This window comes from Triplophysa dalaica, chromosome 16 (assembly GCF_015846415.1).
Source record: "Triplophysa dalaica isolate WHDGS20190420 chromosome 16, ASM1584641v1, whole genome shotgun sequence".
Lineage (NCBI taxonomy): Eukaryota > Metazoa > Chordata > Actinopteri > Cypriniformes > Nemacheilidae > Triplophysa > Triplophysa dalaica.
Window position 1 is genome coordinate 9,108,850 of NC_079557.1, and position 27,751 is coordinate 9,136,600.

At 40.1% G+C, this 27,751-nt stretch overlaps 1 protein-coding gene across 5 annotated transcripts in view; it reads right to left on the reverse strand.

The window, feature by feature from the left end:
• pcdh1b (protocadherin 1b) overlaps positions 1-27,751 on the reverse strand; it is a 146,471-nt gene that overhangs the window by 44,939 nt on the left and 73,781 nt on the right. For all 5 annotated transcript variants that reach the window (XR_008909317.1, XM_056770260.1, XM_056770259.1 and 2 more), the window contains one exon: positions 4,281-4,500. Coding sequence is in view for 4 of the 5 variants with exons in the window: in XM_056770260.1 (XP_056626238.1) it covers positions 4,281-4,500 (220 nt within the window). In the remaining variant the exon portion in view is untranslated. The remainder of the gene's footprint in view (positions 1-4,280; positions 4,501-27,751) is intronic.

Genomic DNA, 27,751 nt, shown 5'->3' on the forward strand with positions numbered 1-27,751 from the left:
CTTCATTTCCTCTGATATGGGCGTGATGGCAGGAGAACGGCGGTCTATTTGCTCTCTTAAACGAGGGCGTAATGGACGCTTTGTGCAACGGTGGAGCCCCCCGTGCCTGCTTTAGAGAGGCTCTTGAGAAATGAACCCTGACAACTGCACAGATGTTCAAAAGGCCTTTCTTCTGTTTTGACTCGTGGACCATTTGTTTGTTTGATAATTTGTTAGTTTGTTTGCGGACGCCATTACTAGCCGATATGAACGCTACGCCTGCCCTTAGAGGAAAGATGAGAGTGAAATATTCAAATGGATTCATAACTGCTCATAAATACTCGGGCACCATCTCGCTCACACGGACATCAAACCTCATGCGTATCGTTCCAGGCTTTTACAACAAAATCACCTTTTCCTTTAGCTCGTCTCATCTTTTCCATCTCTGCTCATTTTGTCGAATTACTCTTCAAAACATTTCACCTGCTCGTGTCTCGTCATCTACCCGCTCCTCGTTTCTTTCACCGTATCTCTTGTCTCTCACTCTCGCTCACTTTTCCAACAGAAGACCCACAGACCCATCCATTTCTATTAGGCAGGGGAAATGAGCACATTAGGGGAGAGATGGGGGTGTCGGGCGGAAATGCCCCCCCTTGAGACTCCAAGCCAGGGTAATGGAATTACACTCCATTATCAGACGGCGATGATTCCATTTAGCGGGAGAGGAGCGAGCTATAGCCCAGAGATGGAGAAAGAGAGGGATGGAGAGAGGGTGCAGCTGGAGTTCATTCCATTTTGCTTCATCTAAGCTAATCTTAGCCTAACAACAGCTATCGTGTTGGCTATCAGGCCATTCCTCCAGGGCCAAACTTCTGAGGCCCCGCTGAGATCAACAGCCCAACAATGCCAATGTGATGTACCCTAAACAAATCTGTTGATGTGAAACACCAGGTAGACGGTCTCGTCTCGATAGAAGACTCGCCTTTGGAAGCAGATTTTATCCAGTTCTGGTTTCTCTTGTTGATGTTTTGCATCAAGGATAATATGTGAAAAATAGCACTGGTACAAACGAAAAGGTTTTTTTTTTCGATAGAAAAAAACGCAAAACCACATAAAAATGCATTCTACTTTATTTTCTTGTTAGAACATCCAATTTAAAATGGGTTTGAAACGTGATAGTGGGTTTCTAGGTGGTCTAATATGGTCCAAAATGGTCTTAACATTAGCTAAAAACCAGAGATCATGTTCCAAAGTGCAGCTTAAAGTGATAGTTCACCCCAAAATAAAATTCTGTCATTTATTCACCCTCTTGTCATTTCAAACCTGTATGACTTCTCTTGCTTCTGCAGAACACAAATTAACTTGTTTTGTAGAAAGTTGATAACCGATCAATGGTGGTTCCAATTGACCTGCTTTGGTTTTGTGTCCATGCAATACAAGTCAATGGTTAACGTCATTGTTTGGTTACCAACATTCTTTAAAATGTCTTGATATGTGTTCTGCGGAAGAAAGAAAGGATGAATAAATGAGAGTGAGTAAATGTTGTAAATATTTAATTCTTAGGTAAACTATCCCCTTTAGCTCGAATTTCAGCACGTTTTACTATTTTAATAAGGTTGAATATAAATTGTGTTATCTCCTCATGGAATGTGACCTTTTTACCTGGTATAGAATAGCGGATATTTTTTAGTTTTGCTAAATCATCCCCTCCGGATATACTTTGTTATTCCTTCTGTTCATTTTTCTGAGAAAAGATAGAACCAAAGCGACTAAGAGATTGAAAGTGAGACAATGCTTTGTCTTTTCCATGGCAGGGGTCTCTAGGAGACACAGGAATAGAGCACTATTCTGGGTACAGCCTGTTCTGGCTGTACAGGAACATCTTTCGAAACACCAAAAAATCTCTGAAAGCGCTTCTTTAGATTAGAGGAACATCAGATATAACACAGGTGGATTTCTGAAACTGGTCTGGCAAAATACTTATCCTAATATAAAGGATTGCCGGTCTTTTCTGTCAAGAGTCTTTGCACAATGCACCACGGTTATAATCTGCCAATATTTGTATAATGCATTATTTAAAGAATATAACCTCCACTCAATTTGCTGAGACCAACCCAACTTTCAAGAAACAGCTGAAGATGTAAACACTTGACTAACCATAAGCAGTACGACATCTTGCAATATCTAAAAAAAATGCTAGCACCACAAATTCACAGCGTTTATTTAAACATGCCTTTGCAAAACTTGGATAGGAGAAAGCATTTTAAGAAATTACACACATCACCTTTAAATTATGCATGTTCGCCTCATTGCAAACTGACACATTGAAGCTAATTAAATGTGACGCATTTTTAAAATGTTACAAAAAATCTATACCAGTTTACTGTGCAGAGACAACCATAAGTAAGCCACTCACAGCTTGATTTCCCCAAAGAATGTGAACGTTGTGAATTTGTGGAGCTTTCAAAACCTTGCAGGGTTTCTCCGAGCATCCCAAAATGTCATATATGTATTTTTACCGTATACATTTGAAGAAAAAAATGCCTTAGATGAAGTTTAGCACGTCTGCCAGAAGAACATTGCCGGCACTGCCTGACATTTTATGTCAACAACCACATCTGTGATCTTTTATGCACTACATTTCAAGTGGAATTAAGGAAAGTGAATTCTCTTGAGTGCATAGTGCATAAAATGCAGACTTTATTCCCCAGACCATAAATGTCTTACTGACTAAGGCCTTGTCTAGCACATTGCTTCACCTCTTATGTTTTGACACATTGTTCTTTAAAAAGCCACACAAGCCAAAAAGCTGTTTGCCGGGCAGGCTCATTTAAGCGTGTTCCTGCAAACTCGCATGCCCTCTCACCTTCTTGCCTCACACCCTCCTACCCTTGTGCACACATTACAGCCATTCATTATCCATAGCGGCTATATGAAGCGAAGCTCATCTGAAGTGCAGGACTGTATTTATAGTCTAGCACTGCTGCGTAGCTCGGCAGCTAAAGTCATCTGCCATGGGAAAGAGAGCAGTATTTATTTTAAGATCCCCACTCTTTTATTAGCTCCATTGTTCGTGTGTGAAGTGTGGGTGTACAGTAAAACTATTCCCTCAGCTACATAGATGGTGACCCCAGGAAGTTGGCAGCGATCCATAAAGATGCATCACCACCGACAGGGTCAAGTTGAGTCTACAATGATAACGTACACACACCACACACACCCCATTCATTCATGTATACACATCCTAAGGAAATACCTACAGGCATATCGGTCGTAATACAGAACTTGGTGCTTGGTGGCACCTGCCATGGGCAACTCTGTGCAGCTGTGTGTGTACAGATGCCATAAGTGAGACCTGTCTGGGTGACCCCCCCTACAGACATGCACACAAAGTCCTACAGCTTCAGTAAAAGCACTGAAGTGGAAAGACAGGCGTGACATTTAGGCCTCAGTCCACCTCAGTCTCTTAGTCATACTTCATCTGTCTCAGTCCTTCCTTTAGCTAATACTCCAGCTATTCTTGATAACTCTTTTTTGTATGCCTCTCTTTCCATGCCTTCTGACCTCCTTAAAACACACACACACAGCACTGACAAATTCCACAGTAATTGAAATTCTGAATCTTTTCAATGCAAGGCTGCCTTATGGCTATGACTTCCACCCTCTCTCTCTCTCTCTCTCTCTCTCTCTCTCTCTGCGTAGAGGCTGTTGCAGAGGATTCATGGCCCGCTCGGGAGCACCGCCACCTGGGCAGCAAGGCGAGGCGGGCGCTCCTCTCTTCAGGAGATACGGCTTCTGCCTACAGCTACAGTAAAGCGGAGGTGGATTATATCAGGTCTTCCTGGAATCTTTGTGCGGTAATATCATTGGGTCATTGCTGCTTTATCTTGGCAGGGATTAATGCATTTTGTAAATGTAGATTTATTTTGCCAAACCCCACAAACGTTTTTTACTGAAAGCATATTTAAATGAACAGTTACTGTGCTTCACTTCTGACATTTTGGTCACAAGAAACGTCCATGTTATTTACGAAAAAGCTTATTTTACTGCTCTTTTTTTTAAATAAAATTAAAAGTGTGTTTGTGCGATGAGTGGATGTGTTTCAGTGTATGACAAAAATATGTGTCTTCTGTTCTCAAAGTAACCAGCTCAGTAAAGTAAAAGCAGCCTTTTAAGATAACAAAATAATTTTAATTATGCAAAAAGTTTAAAAGCGACGGTCTTCAAATTGGATGAGTTTTGAAGAAGAAAAGCATGGAGTGATAGTAGTAAAGGGAGGGGGACACACCACCTCTTCTTACCATTCTCGGGATGTTCCATCTCTCCGATGCTGCCGTCAGGGGTGGTGCGCTCGTAGTGGTCTTCAGGTAGGGCGAGGGGCCCGAGACGAGGCCCAGAAGAACTCTTACTGCTGGGCGTCTCTGATTCTTCCAGACCACTGTCATAATAACTGTGCTGAGAGGGATCCTGGAGATCTTGTGCCTGATTGGCTGTGGAGAAGGTCACTCGACGATGGGGGAGCTGTGATTGGACAGACAGAAAGAGATAAGGTGAGGTCACAGTTCTGCGGTACTAACTAACCTATTTTCATAAAACAGCTCAAAACAACATTTTTCAAGTCTCTGTGAACCTGTGAAGTTGCGAAGATGTTTTTCCGTATTAGGATACATTTCCGAGTTATTTTTAATTTCGGATGAGATAAACAGTGGGTGTGGCTTGCGTTTCTACTGCGAATTGATTGGATGTATAAAAACAGCTGTTGTATTTTGAATTGGAACTGGCAGCAGACTGACAGTTAAAGGGGAGGAGTTAACGGATGCTCGGCCCAAGCCGTCCGACTTACATCATTTGAGATGGATAGTCACTAGAGGGCAAATGTCTTTTTTCAGATTTAACTGAAGATATGAGGGCACATGAATTTTGAAAAGAGAATGACCAACATTGCTATAAACAATAAATGCTGCAATTAATCATAAAACAAATAGGAATTGTAATTTTTAATTTCATTGGGCCTTTAAAGTTCAGACACTTAGTAGGGCCGTCGAATAAAATTGGATTGAGGTAGAGACCTTAACCTTATCTAATGACAAGAATATCACTTTGATGTAGTCTTTTTTACTTCAAAATATCCTAGGAACCACATAGCAACACACAAAAACACATAGAACACATTATCAACTGCAAAATCACTTTGCAGTAGAGAAGCCTAGCTCACACCTCCTTAAAATACAAAAAATCGAATTCTACATTTACATTTACTGACCACATAGCAGAATTTTGTAATGAAAAGCAACTTATATGGGCGATGTGTAACAATGTCATTTAAGCTGTGTTGATAAACAAAATATGAATATGCAATTTATCAAAACCGTGTTGTCAGTTCCTCTCAAGTTCCTAGTTCATCCTTATGAAGATTCACAACTGCCCCAATTACACATTATTTCCCTTACGTCTGCACATAAATGCACCCCCTCGCAATAGTAAATCCCTTGGCACACACTCCCGGTATATCCCTGAGCAATACACACATGCAGGCCTAAATATACACACACACACACACACACGCGCACACCTAGGGCTCAGTGAGGAGTGTATTAAGCAAGTGTTAGCTAAATCCAGTGTGACTGCAGAAGCCAGGTTTGATAAGAATGATAGAAGCCACAGCTCTCCCACAGGAGAACCTCACTTCACACCCACCCCGTCCCCCAGAAGCACCAAGAGAATAGGACGTTTCGTCAAGATGGAATGAGACAGCTCGCAAATTGGCATTTGGAGCCAGACAGAGACCACTGTCAGCCACCCGGCTCTCCAAGGCACATCTACCCCTCGACATACCAATCACAAACCACAACCCTTCAGAAAGAGGGGTGGGGGAGCAAAAAACAAGTAGAACTCTACTCACAGTTATCAATAATACAGAGATGTTCTTCTACCACATCTCTCTTTTCATTTTCTGACTTTCAATCTTTCTCTCCCTTGTGTTACAGTGTAGAGTAGAGGAAAACTAAAGCACTTCATTCTCTCTCTCCTCTCTCTCTCTCTCTCTCTCTCTCTCTCTCTCTCTCTCTCTCTCTCTCTCTCTCTCTCTCTCTTTCTCTCATCCTTTCCACCTCCACACAGGGTTCGAGTGCTAAGCACCAATGTTTGTTTTGTTTATTTTTACAAGGTAAACACGATGTAGAGCAACACTCGCTTCTGAACACCCAAAGCTGCTTGCACAGGACGTAAATTGTTTCACAGAGCAAGCGTGCAAACTGGAGAAATGAGAGGAAATTAGAAGTGCAGAAGATGAGGGCACTTGTCTCCATCTCAGTCTATTCGGTGTTGTCAATGAAAGACTCTAGGAGAACATGTTATAAAAATGGTCAAGATGACCTTGATGTGCGGAACATAATGGCCTCCATTGATTAACTCCTTCCCTTTCTTCTCGGACTGGAGGGCTTTTATCCTTGAATGAAATGATCAGCACAGGTTACAAATCACATTTTAATAACAATGCAGCTGTTCCCAAAAGACATCTGATAAGTGCTAAATTGTAAAATGTTCTTTTGTGGCCAGATGGAATCAAAGTATTAGTACTAGTACTAGTGTTCTAATTTACACTGCATTTGTCCTAATAAAACTACAAAAAGATAAATTACTTTTGAACAACATTCCCTGGGTTTCTTTTTTAACTTGACATTACATTTATGCATGTATTTGGCAAACATTTTTATCCAAAGCGGCTACTGCATTCAAGCTATATATTTTAGCAGTAAATTCATTCCTTGGCAACCAAACCCATTACGTTGGCATGACCAGCATCACAGTCTACTAACTGATCTTTTTTAAAGTTGCAAACCATAACTTCTGCCTTTAAATTGCCTTTCTGATTGAAATGACAGCTTACTTAACATGCTTCTTTATGTGGGTTTAAGTAAAAACAGTTCAAACTTGTGAAATTAATTATTTATAATAAATTAATATAAATAATATAATTATAAATAAATATAATGTATTAGTTTGTATATTTACTATTATAATTATTATATAAAAGTGATTTAGGTTTATCATTTTATTAGCTTACCTTTATGAATACCCTACCATTACCAGTGAGTAATAACACTGTTTAAGTAATGATTTTTGACAAAAAATACGGATTATACAACTTTGAGAAAGCGTAACTAACTTCATTTGGTTTTCGCTTTAAACAAGAAAACATATTTTAAAAAAGCTTTCAAGAAATCCCTGTACATCCCTGTAAAATCCCAACACCTTCCGTGACAGTTTAAGTAGTATATGGCTTTATCAAACAAAAGCAGTGAAGCTAGCTTTAATGTTCAACCATATGCTGCAACAATACATACACGATTTCAGTATGGGCCAATTGAAATTTCCACCACGCGAACAGAGAGAACTGTTTTTTAAAAGGCCATTAATGAGGACACATCACCTTTTTATTGCATGTGTGTTGCAGGTTGACATTTAATGAATGGAAAGGGAAGAGCCGAAAGTAATTAGCACATCCTTAAGTGCATCTGATGTAACAGTGGATAGCTGTGTGCAGTTTTCCACCATCTTGATGCACTGAAAGGCTCAAGGGAGGCTTTGAATATCTAACACTATTGCTCTATTCCAAAACCTACATTTACATTACATTTATGATTCTGGCAATAGCAAAGCAGCTTTTACTGCATTCGAGCTAGGCTATATATTTTTGCAGTAAGTGCATTTCTTGGGTAGCAAACCTATGACTTTGGCATTGCTAGCATCACGGTCTACCGGCTGAGCTACAGGAAAATAAGTGAGTTGCCTACATAAAGTCTGTTCCAATAAAGACTGAACATGATGATGCTGGTTCTACGCGTGTAGACAGGGAGGCAGCTCACTAAGTTTGGAGCTTTGATTACATTTAGCCCAACTTCTGGAGCACCTCCAACATGTGGCTCATCTCCTTTGCACCAGATAAGATGAAGATAAGCCGCACAGTGCATGTTTGTATAAAGCACAACACTCCTATTCAGAGGGAGCAATAGTTTTTAATGCACGCAGTATCTACTGTGAGCGCCGGCCTTCCCCTTGCACTGATAAACAGAAGAGAGCAGGACAGCAGAGGGTCTCTGGTGAGTGCGTGTGGATGGATGCACACACTACCCTATTGTCCTCTGTTCAATAAAGAGCGGAGGTGAATAATACCAGACGAGCAGCCTTGAGCTTATTAGATGTGTGTATCTGTATCTGTGTTTGTGTGTGTGCTTCATTGTATTCTGTTCCTCATTAGTTTTCTCTCTCTCTCTGCGAGGATGATAAGAAAGTGAACGGCTACTTTGTGAGACTATAATCCATACCCTCACACACAAAAACACATCCACCGCAGGCGGAGATGATACAGTGGATGTGCTGCTATGATAATATGAGTTCTGCTTCTCATTCTCAAAGAGAGGCGAGTAAAAGAGGGTGGGGGGTGAGAAAGTCTGGGACAGAATATAGACGAGGTTTCGGCTGTGTGTGTGTGAGAGAGTTTTTTCTTACGGTGTACTTTGTGTAAAAGCTGCTTTGTTCCCTCTCTTGGTGTACTTCAGCTATTTTAGCCCCCAGCTAAGACGGCACTCACTTGCAAACAAAACCAGCACCCACTACTAACCTGCCTCCCTCCCTTGTGCCGCTGTTCCCTCTCCCTATGTTCCAAGCTAGAGGGCGGGTGCCAGGGTTGAGTTATGTAAGGAATGACAGCTATGCCTGAGGATGGGATTGGTTAGCTGGGAAAATGCACCTGTGGGACTTAAGTACCGGTTTTGGCCCTCAGACTGCAGAAAAGCTTTGATACCTGTTAACAGCATCAGTGAGATGTACAGCAGGAGACGGGAGAGGAAGGAGAAGTGAGTGGGATTTTTCTGACTATGAGGAATGGAGGTGCAGGCAAGCCAAACGGGAGGGAATGGAGTGAGATTAGAAGATAAGGTAAAGCATCAAGTCTGAAGAGTGAGATTCATTAGGACATCACTCGAATGAAATCAAAAGTCAATGAAATGTGCAGTAAAAGCTTACCCCGTTCGCTATATTCATTCATGTTCTTGGTGAAAACTGTGAAAAAACTGCTTGTGAAAATCTATTTTTGAAATATGTTAAAGGTTGATAGGTTGACCCAAAATTATGAACTGAAAATAAATACATTAATAAATAAATAAATACATATAAAAAAATTATGTGTAAACTTATATAGGAAACAAATATAATAATAAAACGACAAGATGGCGTAGCAAAATTGCTAACAATCAAACTACAATAACATTAAATAAATACAAATTAAAGGTTATTTAAAATATTAAACTTAAAGAAACTAATAACTAGTTTTTAATTATTAATAATAAAAATGGTTAAAAAAGTATTTTATAATATACTGATATTTTATATTATAAATATAAATATTATAAAATAATATATTATAATACTTCATCTTATATTTCTATAAAATGATAAAATAATATATTATTAACAGTTTGTTTTGTACATTTTTGCTGTCACACTATTTTTGTCAGCTACCCATACATACGTGTGTGTGTGTTTGTCATATACATTAACATGTGTAATGTATATACCCATAAATAATACCCTAAGGGATCGCAGCTCACTTTAAAAGTTCTTGATGTACCCGCCATTACGCTTTCTTCTCAGATGGGCAGAATCACTCTGTCAAAACTCACAGATATTTATCCCTCCATCATTTCTAATCGAGTGGAGACTCATTTGCACTCTTGGACGCTCTCAGCAGATACATCCTCCCTTGAGGAACAGGAAGACAACACTACACTCTCTATAGCTCCCACTTTCCTCTCCTCCTCCCCTGCACACACGAACACTTCCTCTCCACTGCCTCTCCGACACAGCTCTTAATGCTACATTAGCGTGTGTGTCTTATTCAGCTAGAAGCCAGAGGCCCAGGTCTAAACCCCGCCTGTAGATTAAAGAGATGAGATGTAAGCAGACAGCAGCTGCCCAATCACCTGACTTAAGACTAACAACCTCTAACAGGCCCTCAAACAGACATGCTCGGCAAACGCTCCGGAACAGAGCCAAAGCACATTTCAGGCGATGCTGGAGTCTCAGCGATAGAGAACGTGCCAGATTGCTTTTGGTTTTTTTTTTTTTTTTTTTCGCTTTTCATGTTAACTTTGATATCACAAGCTACAAGAACTTCATTTTAACATGCCTTTAGTTACACGATTTCGGCATTGTCGCGGATGGAGCCTGTTTGCCTTGCAAAATAAATGTCCATTATGTAAATTCTAATGGAAATGAACTGTGACCTACTAAACATAACTCAGATGGAAATGAGTGGTCAGAGCAGAAGATGAAAATAGACGACTGAGAATAAATAACAAGAAATTTCTATTAAAAAACACACACGAAAAAGCTACAAACAATGCCACGTTTTGTCTAACGGTTAAACAAGCGCACAATCACAAACATTCGGTGCTATCATTTGAATTCCTTTCACATGACCTGAGGAGCAGCTAAAAGCAACACGGAGTGACAGGTCTGACGGTTTGCCATGGCAACAGAGATCTGTGACAGATACACTAACACACTGACTGAGATAGAGTGACATTCATATGCACACACACAAACACACACATCTAGTTTCAACGCAGCAAATCAAGTTTAAAAACATCAAGAGTCTCTGTGAATATATTTTCAATTTACTGCCTCAGTGCACCAAACGTATCACCTCTCAAACACTCAGATATCACAGCAACACAACAGCAGAATGCCAGTCACACACTTATCAGACCAGTTTAGATTACTCTGGAAGTTACAGCGTCAAGGATATTTCCGATCAGCAAATACACACACCCACACACCCACACAAGCATCCCGGGGCCGATTGAGAATGGGTATTAAAACACCTGAGCTCTCCTACAGTTGGCTGCTTCTGTCTGACATAAAAAAAATCTGTTTCTGTGTAAAGTAAAATCTAGTCAAATAATGAAAGAGTCACAACTACACATTCAGTGATATGTAAGGAATATCAAAACAAGAGAATACAATCATCTTGTTTCATTATCATTCTTTCTCTATAAACCTAAATTATTAGTAGTATTTTACATAACGATTATTCATTTTATTTTCTACAATTTAACTTGTATTCGCACTGGTAGACAAATAGTGTACTCTACAAATCCCCTGCAATTCCCTCGTGAACCACCAGGGATACAGATGAAAAACAACACTAAAGGAAAACAGTTAATTGGAGGAAATATATCCACAAGTTTCGGGAGGGCGCTACTGTAAAATTGAGCGTGGGTACAACTTGCGGTAAAGTAGAGGAAGTAATTTATTGCACCTTGAATAACGTATTCTGATGATAGAAAATGAGACTGTGATTCATATCTGGGGGCGCACAGGCAATGCTTATTTCACAATGTAAAAAAGAACGCTTCACACACTGATCTAAAGTTAAGATGGACTGCTCCTGTGAGGGACTGAACAATTTTTTAAAAGGTGAACTTTAAAATGTGGACCGATTATCTTAAGCCAGTAGACAACAACTGAATCAATAAAGTTGCTAAATATCCGCAGTAAAGGAAGCTTTTGGATCTTGCACAGGCAAATTCATCTGATTCAATAAACCTGATAAAAAAAAAATTTAAGCAGCCTTTATTTGACCTGATGTTTGCACATCTTTGTTTACTCTTGTACGATAAACATATTTGGTCTTGTTTTGGGTTACCACATGATGTAAAATCCCAAAGCGAAACCAGTTGAACCACTTTAAGGAATGCTTTAACACATAAGAAAGAGAATCAGTTGTAAGTTGATAGAGAGACAGGCACTTCTCATTGACCAACCCATACAAACATTTAGCATAAATGCAGTTCAACTGGAGTTAATGCTTTTAAAGGCAAGCATTAGAGTTAGAGAGAGTACTTAAGCTGTTTGAATATTATGTTCTTAGATTAAGCACTTCCCCCAGGCAAAACTCCAGCAAACACAGACACACAAAACCTGACACCTTTAAACTACACCACAGAGTACTGGCTCAATAGTTCATCTCTCAATTTTGTGTTTCAAGGAATTTAGCAAATGCAGCATAAAATGACAATTGTTTCTGTAAAATAAACATTAGACTAACAGATATGACAGACACACAATGCTTTTTGACATGTTTTGCAATAAGTGCCATGGAAACAAAGCAGCCTGGTTCATGTGCCACCTTAAGTTTACCAAGGAAATATTGTGCTCTAAAGCCGAGCTGTGTAATATCTCCTGTGTTCAAATACTAGTTTAGAAACAGAAAATCTGAATCTGAAGGAAATTCAAAATAACATTTATCAAATTGCTTATTAATAAGAATTGATATGATCTCATTTGCACATTTTAATTCACATTCATTCCAAATTGCCACCTCATAAAATAGTAATGTTCTCACATGAGATGAAGTTGAGAATTAATCGTTTGGTTTCTTAGAAACATGTAAACAACGCGGTGCATTCAAAACATGGGCTGTTCGAGTATCCTGACCGCACTCAACCTACAGTCTTCTGTTTCGCAATCTCTGTCATTTCTCGAGTCCTGATGAAGACAGAGAAAAAGAAAGACAGAGGAAGAGTAAAAGAGACAGAGATAAAGTGATGAGCAGCAGTCAGTCACTGTGTCTCTCTGAAGGACATCGATTGAGTCATCTATTCCCGACGGTATATACGGCCCTCGCTATTGTCGGACAGGTTTGTGTGGGTGTGTACGTGTAAATGATTTCTATCTCAGGAAGGGCTGGGAAGAACGAATCTTGATGGAAGGACAGTTCTAGAGAAAATAATGACGATAAAAAAACACTCAATCATCTGACAAACCTGCGAAAAGATTTGGTTGTACGAGTTTCTTAGTATGCAGAAGGTCAAGATGTTGGCCTACTGTTTTATATTAAAAACGGTGCTCCAAAAAGAAACAAAAGAGATGCAAGTTCTAGTAATGTCTGATATTTTTCTCCGTTATTTGTACAGAAAACATAATGGTAAAAATACCTATGGATACCTTGGTAACGTCTTTGTGGGGGTTACTAAATGAAGAATAATAGCCCAAAATCGTTCATTAGTGCTTAAATGCTTTGTTCTCTCTCCGTGACCTCATGAGGGACTAAGCGTTTTTAGCTTTAGCTAGTTTCACCGTGTGGCTTCACCTTCACCGTGGACATTGGTGTGTAAATGTGCTTGACTTTCACAGAATGCGCCATAGACCTGCAAGGCAGGTCACTTCCTCTGGTGCCCGTGTCTTCCTTTCCCAATGGTCCCCTCATTCCCCAATTCCCACTTCATGTCCATTTTTCCTCTCCTCTTTCCAAGTAGGACATTAATCAGCCGGACACTCGGAGCATCTCTCTCCCTCCTCTTTCTGTTTCCCTGACTGTACTCACAAACAAAGATACAACCTCTTATTCCTCTGAAGAAATGCAGGAGGTCATTTTAGATTGTCTGTGTGCGTTTGTAAAAGAGCTGAGTGCTCCTCTCCACTAGCTAGACAACCTGATATCAGATAGCTGCTGGCAATACACAGATAAGAGCAGATTAACTCTCTGACACACACATGCTTACACACGCGCACATACTGTAGTGTGATATCTGATGATCTAAATGACATCGGTTTGATATATAGCCGAATAGAGGATGGTGAGAGAGGATCATACAGAGAATGGACTGATGAATATTTTGAATATTGAATATTTTGAAAAAATGAATATTTTTGGATCAGTTACAGAGACAAAAACTAACCTGTTCTTACATTAAGAGGCTGAGATTACAAGTGGTGTCACCTAAAGGCTAAACTAAACATTTAAACTCAAAGTTGATTCCGATTTTGGTGGTTGGAATAGACTCAAAAGAAATTATTTTACAGGATCATCCAAAGTTGCTCCTGTGGCCTCCACTGGCAATGAGGCAATAGGTTACAGGCATTTCTGGGGAGAGCCGTGTGTGATATGCTGCTGATGCTTGTAAATCAGTGTGACGACTTCATGGGCATCGCAAAACACGTTGGCCGGTCTTCAGCTTGGTTATGGGAACCGCGCCATCGCTGGGACATTCTAGGGCTAGTGTCAAACTCAAAGCATAAACCGGACTTATATATGGCAAAAATAGGAAAAACACATTCGTCTGATATATGAAATATGCTGTAATTTCAATTTAACAGAGGAATCTACTGAGTACCCAACACCGCTTTATTTAAACCCCTCCAACGTGCTGATATCAGCCATATGGAGAGCAAGAGGAAGGTGTTTGAAGGCAGACGGAAATGAAAGGCAGATCAGACGGCGTGTGTACGCATGAAGAGAAGGTAGAAAAACAGGGAGAGGGATGGATCGCGCGTCCACATGCCTCCCGTTCCCCTCTACTTCACTTTTCATTATTTTATGCTTGCTGCATCTTTTTAAAGGCGCTCTCTTTCTTTGTCACTTTCTTGCTGGCAACTCATTTTTTTGCTTCTCTTCGTGGCCTCGGCGGGAAGGATGACGGGCGACTTCATCGCCGCCTGCAGCGCTGGTCTTTGTCACAATGTACACGCTAAATATAGCTCACTCGGATGGTGTGCATACATGTGTGTCCGTGCACAGAGGACAGAAGGAAACTGGGGGCGCCTGTGTTTGCGTCAAGGAGATCATGGACAAAAGCTATTCATTGATACCATAGCAGTTGCTTAGTTCTTTGCTCAAAGACACTTTGGGAATGGAGGTTTCTGAGCCAGTCGCTGTAAAGTCCGTGTGACGAATCACTCAAGAAGTGCGGTTAAATAATTCTGCTGGATTTACACATGAAACCTACAAGGTTGACATCTCTGTTTTTTTATTCTTAGATTAAACCCCAAAGAGAGTTGCAGAGGGGAGGAAAGTGCTTATCTAAGTCATCAGATAGAACTATGGGTTATTACATCGTATACCAGCCAATTTTCCTTTGCATTGCCAGAGGACAAAGTGCTTAATCTCTTCTTCTAGCTCTCTCATTCTGCCCCTACCAATGCAAAATCTCATGTTCAAGACCAACGCATACATATCTGATGTGCGGTCGAACCTCTAAGTCACTCTCTCACTGTGCACTTGCACGCAGAATGATGAATCTGTACACATGGTGCCGGTGTCAGTGAGTGTGGAGAACAGATGGTGCTCTACGCTCAGAGGAGAGGTTATGGACGCCAATAGGCAGGCAAAGGCAGCCCAACACAATTATAACCATCCACTCTGTATCCTCCAGCTAGAGCAATATAGTTTGAGCAGGATAGGGAAATGAGGGAGACATTGATGTCATGGCTATTTATTGCTGACATCTTGATTTCTTTCATGCATTCAAAACATCAGACGTCACCTGATTTTACACTGTCTAAGTTAGTACGGAAGTTAAATAAAATGCTAACTATGGTGGTTTGCACGTCAAAACTGTCACGCACAGAAGCAACAGACGGAGAAGCGTGTTAGACAAAAATAGAAAAAAACAGTTCAAGAACATTCATGTGTCTTTAGCAACATGTGGGTTTATAGTAAACACGAGACAAGTGGGGAATGTTTGCTTAACGGTCTGTTACATAATCCTTTTACATTCTAAAAAACTGTACCTGTCACAACAAGTCTAACAAACAAGATGTCATTGTGACTGGTAAGGAAGTCATAAAAAGTCAATGGCACATATAGACAAATACACACAGAACTGCTAAATAAAAGCAATGGGAATAGAAGTTGTTTTGGATAAAGACGTAAAGTGTATCAGACTGGGGCAGTACTTGAGTAATTTCATTTTCAAATAATTAAATTTTTTGGAAAATTGTACATGCTTTTATACCTTAAATAATTAAGCAAAAAAAATTATCTTAATGTACTTAAAGGTCCATTATATGAAATTTAGTTGCATCTAGTGGTGACGTAGCTGCAACCAACGTCTCACTCCACCCCTCCATTTCAAAGCAGAACTAAGATGTTGTCACATTTTTGCTTTTTTGCCGAAGGAGATAACGTATTTACGAAATGTGCTCTGTACAGCAGTTTGTCCGTTTAGGGCTACTGTAAAAATTCCATGTAAGAGGACCAGCGGTATATGTAGATACATGTAGATAGCTCATTCTAAGGTAATAAAAACATAACGCCTCATTATGTAAGGTCTTTATACACCTCTAAAGACATAGTTTTAAAAGAATTTCATGTACTGTACATAAACATCACATATTTATCAAATGTAGTGTAGTAGAAGGTATGTTATATACTTTTTGGCGTAGTGATTTTTTTTCTGAAAAGATTAGCTAAAAACACTGAAACAGATATTTGAAAACGTACCTGAGAATAAAAAAACTTGAGCATTTCCCACCTTTGCAGTATATAATGTAATTATCCCACAAGGAATTCATACACAAAAGAATAGAAAACCTAGGGAAATCCTTCATAATGTTTGGAATGCCTGAACTCTGGCGTTGGAGAGCCACAGGGCACAAACATCTAATGGGACACGGGAGAGTGAAAGAATGTACCAAAATACAAAATGGAAATAAAGATGTTGATTGCAACTAAGAGACACTGGAAAGTTCTGACCCAACATACGGACAAAAAGGTGAACACAAATTTTCGACACAAGCAAAGTACAAAAGAAGATTTATTTCTATTCACTTGTTAAATGGTGTCGTGGGAAATACCGGTTTCCAAGCATATTCATTTCAAGTGGGGCTACAGCTTAAACAGCTGTCTATGAGCACTGTTTACACATATTGCATATTTAAGCAAACATGTATTACCTTAAAGTATACACTACAGTCACCAGGCTCACAGAATCTCCGACATCAATATTTGAATAAATTATGAGAAATAATTCGCTGACTGGCCTTGTGGGATTTCATTATGAAGATAGGTTAGGATCACAGTTTTCTGAAAGTTTTACAGCTCGCCATGATCTTATAGCACCTTTTATTTTCTTTGACTATAGCATCTGATCCGGAAACAATATATGACCTTCCATACAGTATATGGTGGTGTGTGACGTCAGGCTCAACAAGCCCATAACTTTTCATCTGTGTACCTTTAGGGCCGATACTTTGACTCCACACTACCATAAAAAAACAAACATCTCGTGGAACCAGACGTATCAAATCGCCGCCGCCATCATTCAATGTAAATCAGTTGTGGCATTATCATTTCAATTCACTTCTGTTGATTTTATCTCACTCCTCTGTGAACCCCGCTGCACGCATACACACAGACACACACGAAAAAGTATTTGTCATTCCCTTCCAGTCAACTTTGACTACTATCTCTGATCCTCATCTAGATTAGCACAAAGTTTCAGAAGCATAATGCTCTCAGCTGAACATCATGTCAACAAACATTAAACTATAAATGCGATAACGCTTAAAGTCTCAAAGCGGTTCAGGATACAACAGAATTGAAACTTTGATGTGGTACATGGCACGCACTGAAACGCATCAGTAAACTTAAGGCATCGTTGAGCGTGTTACTAAAAACCTGACACATGCAAGTTTAACGTCGGTTAAATGTCAGTTTTTGGAATTATCTTTATTTGTGTTTCCCAGAAGATGTCTAGAATACTTTGTGACAAACCACTCAAGACATTGAACAAAGTTTGTTTGCTTCAGTTTTTTACCCTTCCAGATGTCACCTTTGTGGCCAGTGAGCAAAGGTAAAAGTAGATCTATGAGGCAGAGAAGAAATAATAAATAAAAGGCAGAGAGAGCGAGAGAAAGGGAGAGAGAGACATCTTTGTGTTCTTAGACAAGCATCTGATTTGAACTCACGGTTCAAGCCCTCTTCCCAGAATACAAAGCATTCTTTTATGCACCTCAGACAATGCTGCAGCCTTTTCCATGTGCACACAAAGTCTTCTCCGCTCACTTTGTACACCTTTTGTTTATTTTAACTGCTATGTTTTCCAGTATTAGCACGTAGGTATTAGATACTGATGTTAGCCTCCGTCCACCCCTGCTTTCAGCAGGTGAGCATGGGCATTGTGTTGCTTTCTGCTCTCTTTTTACATCAGCAGAATTAAAGATTGAAGACCATTACAAGCTGTATAATGGGATGGCAGACGGAGTGGAAAGGGCTGCGCAAGAACAGTTAACAAATTCGGAGAGAGAGAGAGAGAGAGAGAGAGAGAGAATAAATGATGATGAGTAAATATTAACAAAAACATCCCAATTCTGCACTGACTTCCTCTAACTAATCCAGCCAGCAAAAAGACTGATGTGGTGGGGTTATATTTGAATGTGTATCTCTTTAGTTTCTACTTCCCACTTAGGCATATTTGTTCATTTCTCGAAACGCCTCGAAATTAATAAACAAACAAGTGACCAGCGAAACCTAGATGATAATTAGCACAATTATGAAGAGACTCCCAACAGCCCTCACTTACAAGAGTCTTCATTCAGCATTATTGCAGCGGATCAGCAGTCCTGTTTATGTGCAAATTATGAGCTCTGTGATTTATTGGCTAGCGTCTCCAAAGTCTCCAGTGGCTTTACTGGAAGTAATGTTATTGGTTTCATATTTGGAGGAGGGGTCTCTATCCTCTAAAGAGAAATTACGGAAATCAGTCGCGTTCATTTAGAAATTATTTTGAGGAGGCGAAAACAAGATGCCATCATTTGAGGTACAGATGGTAAATCCGCTTGCCAAGACTTAAAGTTCCTTGCGAAATCTGGCAAGCTCGGAACTTCAAAAGTTGCAGGGTCACCTCATTGGAGAGGGGGGGGTATTTTTACACAGTTATTTATACACAGTGATTGACGCGTAGACAAACAGCACCACGTACTAGCAAGCCAATGCCAGTCGGCGATGTTTGAAGTGCTTTTATGCTTAAATTTCAGAGAAGAAAATACTTCACCAGATATCATCTTGATATATACAGAATTTAGAGACTTGAAGCAAAGATTTGGCCTTTTTTAAAGTGAATCCGTTGAAACTAACTGGATAATTTCAGCTTCTGCAGATCTTTGTTAATAAACCGCATTTTCAAGCTACCCACAACTTCCATAAGAAAATGATGCAATTATTATATTAAAGAAACTGACAACAATTATAACTATTAAAACGCATCTACAATATGTGCTTGCCCACACAAGCATAAAGTAGACATCTTCATTGAAATTTAGCCAAACAATGGCGTTAATACTGAGGTATATTCTGCATATGGGTTGTTGACAAATATATCATAATAGCATAAGAGAGATTTATCTTCATTGTTATTTTTTTATGCCGTCACATCATTTACGGTTTATGTGTATGTTCAACCTATAACATTAGCTGCTTATTGTAAATTCAAAAGGGTTTATGGAAAAATATGATCTAAAATTATCATTTTCCACAGTCTTTGTCTCAGTGTTCTACACATAAACTTGGAATGTTGGTTAGAACAATAGCACAGCTGGTCAGGACATCAGCCATTGTCTCATCCGTTTATTTAATGACACTGTTTTATAAATTAGCATGACTAAACAGGAAAAGCATGTGAATAGAAAGTAGACAGACTGAATTTCCCTTTCCTTGGACAAAAAATGTTGCAAACAACTCATACTGTGCTCTCTTAAATTAAGAATCAGATAATTTGGAAAGAACCCTTGAAATTAGCTTTTGGGGATGACAAGCATTTAAGCAAACAGTTGTGTAAATACACTGTCCATGTACTCTGGCAAAAGGCTGTAAGTATAAGTGTCTGTGATCTCATTTAGCAGTTATTTTTTTATAATGTGACATCCTGTCTCCTCCCTGTTTTTGTTATTTATTAGTTTGTTTTATTCACTCATTCTTTACTTTCAGTGCTTAAAGTCTCCCTTGTGCAGTCCAACTGGTTTGGTTTAAGTCTTTACAGTAGTTTAGACAACTCACACAAATGTGTTACGACGTTCTTATTCTGAAAAGATCGGTGCCAAAATCAAAAGCTTTAGATTAACCTGTAGTGCTCTGTCAAAATTAGCAACCAAATTGATCAATAGCAGAGACTTTGATCTGTAATATGCAAACGAACGCTCTCAGGTGTAGATCAATACTCTTCTCTCTCTCCATCCCTGTTTCCCAGCCTCCCATCGTTTATTCATTGAACAGCAGGCTCTTTCATACTGGCACTGCCCATTAGGATTCAAGGGTGGTGGTGAGGCAAGCTCTCCGACTTAAACAAATGGCTAAGTCTCCCCGTCATTTTCATGCATTACTGTCTGACTCTATTTTCCTGCCGTGCGGGAATGCTGTTACATGGAAATGGCTCGGGTCCATGGGTCACACAATGCACGTCTGATCGGACACGTATAGAGGAGGTCTGCTGTTTGTTTACGGGAGCAATTTGTGTTTACACAGCCTGTGTGCATTAGGCATCACATAGACACGCATGCAAACACGCGGAGCGGCCTTTTTTCTACGCTTGGCTTGCGAACTCCAGCATGCAAAGCCCAAGTTCCTGCATGCAAACGCAGAGCGTGTCTATGCAAACCAATCACATGAGCCTCGGTTTCAGCTCAACAAATACATGCACACATTTGTGATGTTCAATTGTTTGCACATGATGTCCCTCTTAAATGTGCACCAGGGGATAAAAACATCAAACACTAGGAAGTGTCCCCGCTAACAATGGATGAGTCTTCAGCAGTGCATTCTGAGAAGAAGAAGTAAACGTGTGTTTTTAAATGCTTTTGTGCTCCTGCATGTGTGTTTTTGTGCATGTACATGCATTCATGTTCTCGATAAGAAGTTGAGCGGATGTGTGGCGTCTAACTGGCTGTAAAGCGCTGCTTGGCTGAAGATTTAAAAAAGCTGCATTGTAGTGAACATTAAAGTTCTTCCCATATCGTACTTCCATATTAGCACACATTCTCAGCCAGGGGTGAAGAACTCTGTACTGCAGCAAGCAGTCATGCACATATGCAAAATTACTGAATAAACGCTAAAGCGGAAAAGTGGCCGTAGCTGTTGAGTAAGTCCAACAGGACATATGGCGTGGTACCCAAGTCTCCCTCCTGGGCTCATCATTTGGCCTAGTTCTCTCTGGTCAGGCCAGATGGAGACGCCTTTATTTTGGCTCTTTCATCTCAAGCGGGGCACACAATAGGTCGGCCGGTCACTCTTTTTACATTCTGCCTAGAACATTCCTTAATCAGCGACTCTGATCAGACTGCCAGAGACAATAATGTGAACAGAAGACAAATAAACAAGATCATAGCAGAAATCCATTATCATCCTATCTGAGACCTGCAAAGCCGTGTGTTTGTTTGAATTACGCTGCCGGGCCATTTTGGTTGTGTGCACCCTGGTGTGAATGGTCACACCACATGACATGCAGAGAAGGCTGAGTCTAGGGACCGATGGCTCTGCCGTATAAACAAAACCCATCCAAAAAATAGAGAGATAGAAAAAGTGAAGGATGTCCGCCAATCAAACTGGAGCGCCTCGCCACTATCTCTCAGAGCAAGCGTCACGTTTATGGAATGGAGGCCAGATGAGTTTAAATATAAGAGGGATGGGGCAAGAGAAATTGGAGACTTAACAGCAGTCAAAGCCCATTCTCATACTGTAGCAGGGTGGAAAAATGGAGTAAATAATAATAACTTATAATAATAATATTATTATAATAATAATAACATAACAAATAATGACGAACAAATGCAATGGAAAGCTAGCAGAACTGGCATGGGCATTTTGGCTTTTTCTCTCCAAGCCATCTGCATTTCTTTACAAACACCAGGGCAGCATTTATCCGGCTGATACAGCCTCTGGAGAGTGGGGGAATTAAAGAGCAAAAATGAGATATGGGGAGATAAAGACTCTATGTGCACATCGGCTGCCATTCGCTGCGAGACGCCCTGGAGGGGAGCAGGTTGTGATGGAGAGCCACAAATTTACACTTTACAAGTACAACAACAGCCGTGCCTTCCGCGAGACAGGTTCACCCAGCCGTTCTTTCACAGCGCATGCTGTGAACGAAGTCGAACAAGGGATGATTCAATCGCTGGACCCGTGCCAGCACCGGTACCTCGTCTGGTTCCTGCGGCGCGGGCTCCGGGTGACCCCTGTGGCAGGCGTGTTGAAACATGCGTGAAGATGGTTTGCGAGTGGGGTTAGTGTTGGGGAAGAGTGGTGTTGTCAACACAGGTTGTCGTGTCTTTTGTGTCTTTTAAGAGTTAATGGACGAAAAGAAAACATTGAGTTAATAGGCTTAACAGAGTGTGGGTGTGAGGGTGTGTTTATGTGTGTTGTCACCGGTTTCTAACGTGCTACAGTTCCTAACAGATGTCAATCAAATCAACTGTACGAACCGACAGCAAAAATCCAAAGAGATAGAGTGGGAGTGTCTCCGTCTTCTTCCGACAAACTTCCGTCACTCTTGTGGTAGAGGAGTGTGTTGACAAAAGCAAGCTATGCCTTTTGTCCCTTTTGTTTGTGTGTAAACAGCAGCAAGGGCAGAGACACCAAAACACAAGGAACTTCAAACAATTGGCCCAAATGAAGTGCTCACTTGCCACCGTTAAAGAGACAGAGTTCACTTCACTTTTGCCTGCTAACAAGCACCCCAGCGGAGAGCCTTTTGTGCTCCATTTGTGACCTCACTGAAGAGGGAGAGATAATAAAGAGGGGTGGACCCAGGGTCATGAACACATATAAACACACTGGACAGGTTTCAATCGACTGATAGTGTGCTGGGAGAGTATTTGACCTTCTTAAGTGATATTCCAAAGCTATAAAGGCAAATGAATGTAGTGTATACAGTTCCCCCAAAATAAAATTCATACAGGTGTGAATGACAAGAGGGTGAGTAAATGATGACAGAATTTTCATTTTTGGGTAAACTATCACTTAATAATTATGCTTACAGATGAACTTCTTCTGGACCCAGTGTATGAAACGCAGCCACGTTTAACATGCCAAAAGAATGCTACATCACATAGGCTTTGACCCGAACAAAATAAGTTGTTGGTCTTAATGAAACAGGGTGGAGACCACAATCTCCTTAAGATGCTTGCAGACGCATTGGCAAACTTCGACTACCCCTATGTTATGATACCTAGGGGCTCTTCCATATCAAAAAAACAATTTAAGAGTCTATTTAATTTTACAACACCCGCCTAACAGGTTCAGTTTTCTGCTTGTCCGTCTGAGCAGGATTTAGTGATGTTTCCCTTACAGTCGAAAATTTCTATTTTATATAATGCAAATTTGCAAGGCTGGATAATTCCGCTGTGGCCATTTTGGAACGTTGGGTTGACAATGCATTCAATATTTCTCATATCAGAGGAAAAAACTAAAAGCATCCCTCCTCTTCCTGAGCGGATCAATCGTTTACCTTGTCATTATTATTCGGTTTGCATATCAAATGTGTTTACATAAGAAAAACAGACTCTTGAGAGATGTGGCGGAGAAAACAATTCCCCTGTCAGCTTGGATGTGTTCTTGTTGAAGTCTGGCCTTCGCTAAACGGGCCGTTCAATCTCGATGCATCTCCTAAATGTGGCGTGACAATTTAGGCATAATTACATGGCTAATACGTTATTAACAGAGACACGGTAATGTCTTTGGATGCTGAGAGGTGTTATCTCCAATTACCTTCATTTTAGGCTTTGTAAAACGATCAGGTAAAGTGTGAAATAAGACGTTGAGATAAGAGGGAGGGGTTGCGGGCGGAAATGTAAATATGCGTTCGATCGAGGTCGTAATGTCGAGGATATTTCATTAAGCTCGCCTGCTGCCTTCTCTGATAGCCTGGATTGGATGAGAAAGGAGAGGGAGGAGCACAAAGAGAGAGAAACACATTTGCTCTCATTTCCGAACCTAGTGAGCTGCCCACAAAAGGTTTCGTTACGGTTATAATGAGGCTGTGTTAACTTAAAAGCCAGCTGCCAATGTAGGTGGCAGGCAGCGAGCAGCTCACTAGGTTTGAAAACCAAGCTATTGTGTTTTGACCACACACTTGCAGAGTCATACACACTGTACTTGTAAGGCACTAGAAAGTAAACAGCTCTGCCATGTTAATAAGGATCTGAGTTTGATTAAAACATGCCTGGGGCATTTTCACATTTGTCATGGTAAGATTCAATTCAGTTTGAGGCTTTTATATTTGTCTCCTTGATTTTCTCTCTCTCGTACATACACACACACACAGTCAGGCACCAGTGCACAGTGGTCAGGGAGAGAGGATGCATTGCAGACATCATCTCGTTCATCATGAGCTGGACAGAGGGCAGTAGAGTTGACAGAGCTGTTCTATCAGTCACACACACGTACTGGAGATAGATCAGGTTGAGGTCCACTGAACACTGTTTATCCACCTCCAACACTTTCCATGTACAAACACACACATGCATAGTGTTTACAAAGAGATCTTTCGTTCACCACAAAACACACACACAGTAGCTCAGAGTCACCAGAAGGTCTGTCAGCCCAGTCACAAATGCTTCAATATCCAAATGGTGGGAGGGGAAACAAAATCACTATTAATCATGTGACTGGTATCCTGAACTGTGACATCAAAGACAGCATACAGGAGTCCATTAATGCACACTGACTAAATTATCAATTTTAATATTTTTACACAAAAATAAATAAATCAATACAGATGTAGATATTTTATCTAATAATTGGGTCATGTTGACCAGGCAAACCTTAAAGTCCCAGGGAAATAAACAATTACAATGCCTATTCGTTCATGAAATATTGCCATTTTTATTGTAAATTGTTTATACATTTTCTCAATGTTTGTGTGCCCTCATAATCTGTAGTTAAAATCCGAAAATGCAATTCCTTCCTGTATTGAGTATCCATCTTAAAGGGGTGATTTACCTGAAATACTTGTTTTTCTTTGGTGTGTTATAAGTTGCCCATGCATGCATTAGACAAGTAAAATTGCAAAAATTTAAGTGTCGGAATAAAATATGTATTTTATCTAGAAGCGAATGCTCACCCAGACCTGCCTGAAACACCTCGTGTAACCACACCCTGGCGAATCTACGTCAGTTCGTGACACTATTTGACTGCACCCCCCAAATCTAAACGCAAGTAAGGTGGTATGTGCATCCAAGCACGGTATGTGGAAAATACAGTGTTTTTAACCATAAATCGTGTATACACATTGTATTACATCTAAAGCAAACAATAATATTCGTTTTAGCCCCGTCAAATGACCCCTTTAAATGAGGTATGCTAGATGGCTTGGGCGGAGCATCTGTTAACTTCTCCCCTTCAACTGTCAGTCTGGTTCAAGTTCCATTTCAAAATGCAACGGCTGTTTTTATACGTCCAATGAAATCGCAGAGGAAGACAAAAGCCACGCCCCCTATTTTTATAATTAGAAATTCCTTTTCACTCGGAAATATGTATAGGAAGAACTTCTGGTTCATGAGGACTTGATAGTCATGTATAGATGCTTACAAATACACCCACTAACACATTTACATACCTATCTAAATGAGAACATTCCATAGACTAACTGTAAATCACATTGTAACCTTAGCTCTTAAATAATACTTTTTTGCATTATAATTTTGTAAAAACTAGATTTACAATATTTTATACCTGGTTTACTGTATTTTTGTTTTTACAAAAGAGGTTTTCCCAAATGGAAGATTTGTTCACTTTTGGTCACATTTTATATGTAAGTGCGTACACACACAGATACAGTTATGTTGGATTTCCATGTTTTAACGGGACTTTCCATATACATAATGATTTTTATATTGTATCAATTATATATTCTACCCCTAATTGAATTTCTTACATTTTCAAATAAACATTAAGAAAACATTTATAGGCCGCTTTCCTCATAGGGACCAAGGTCAAAAATGACTGGTATTCCAATTCTAATTGGTCCCTAGACTGTAGGGCTTACCAGGACACACACACACCCAAGGGGACAGTCATTGTTGTGTACTCCTTGAGACATGTTTAGTGGAGAAAGACAGACATCTACAAATCTTTGTTCCAAGAGCTGTAGCATTGTTGACAGAGACAGTCAACAACAGAGACTGTTGCTGACGGAGATGGTTACCTTGGCGTTGGGTGACAGGGGATCAATCTTCAATCTGCGTGTGTTATTGATGACAGAGTGTGAAAGAGAGATAGCACAGCTCGATTCTACCTTCTTTGATCTCGATGTTGTTTTGGGGCTGATTCTGCTTGATTCCTCACAACAGACACATGATTCCACAACATCCCGGCTACAGCACAATTCAGATCAAAATTTTTTTGGTCAATTAAAATAGAGAGATGAAAGGAAGAATTTGTGCTCAGTGTAGACTGAATTCGAAAATGCATTTCAAACCAAGGCGTCAGCTGGAGAAAAAATGACCTTTTTTCTTTCACAGCTGAACTTTGTAAAGTAGAAGATAGCTTTCGAACTCTAAAGGCAATCTCAAAGTCTAATGATTTCGAGGTGCTAACAAGCTTTTCTGTACTTTACAAATGATCTCTCATTAGTGGAACAATATCACACCTTGAACTCATATATTTTTTCCCTGTATGTCAGGGGGAGCTGTAATCTTTGACATCATATACAGTACTGTACAGCATTACTGTTCTAACTTTAACTACGCGAGATGAAAGGAAACACATTTAAAAGGAATAAACTCCTACTGTTCGGTAAGAGTTTTTCTGAAGAACACTGCCAGTAAACGCAGAAGAAAAAGGGCGGAGACCTTGCACATGCAGGCTAATAATATTAGAAAGAGATACAGTGGCTGCAAGGCCTGCCAGTTTGTTAAGATTTTCCTCTCCCTGTTTCTATTGTCTTTTATCATTTAAAAGAATATTCAACGTTGTTTAAACAATGTATGTCTATGGATGATATATGGCATGCTGTCAATAAAAAACCTTTAATTACAACGACCCTGTCATTTTTATAAACAACATTTCTGTTTGCAGAAAATAAATATGTGGAAGCTCAGTGGCTAAGCAGGCAAACGGCCAGTAAGCCTACTTCATATAAACATAAAAATATGAAACACATTGTTTTGCATAACCCGTACTATTACACGTCAGCATTAGACTGGTTTAAGGGTATAATCTAAAAATAGTAAAAAATCATATTTATATATGCATATACATACAGTATATATGTGTTGGTGTTTCCTATATATATCACAAGTGTATGTATGCATGTGTGTGTGTGAGGGGGTTATATGTGCCTACAGCAGTGATTGACAGCTCAGTGCTCTGATTAATGTGACTACACAGACCAGAGAGAGAGAGGGAGAGAGAGAGAGAGAGAGAGCTCTAAGGTCTCAGCCACGTACATTTGAAAGAGGAGATCTTGAAAGAGAGAGAGGACTGAGGGACAGAGACACTGGGGAATTCTCCGTCCTATTCATCAAAAACACTTTTAATTATACCATATTGCCTCCTCTAGATTACTCCCATTTACCCCCTAGATTTAGACACAAGACTGCACGTAGCACTCTGAATCTAAAGCAGCGCTACTCTACCACGTCCTCTCGCCTTCATTCTCTCTCTCTCTCTCCCAGGATGACACTTCAGTACGTGTCTTTAGCATTCTGGTGTTTGAATCGTCAGGAGCAGGTCAGGATCATTATTCAGAGCAGAAATGTGTTGTGGCCTATGTCTCTCTCTAACCGCTCCCTCTCTCTCTCTTTCATCTTGCTGTGTGCTGCAGTGGAATTGAAACGAAGCAGATAAAATACACTAATCAAATGTCAGCATTAAACATACATGACGGCAGGCCCTGGCCAACTTTTGGGGGGAAAAGGTAGGATGATGGCAATAGGAGACCGGAATATGTATTAGTATTTTTTTCTGGTGTTATGAAAACTGCGTTGTGTGACACAT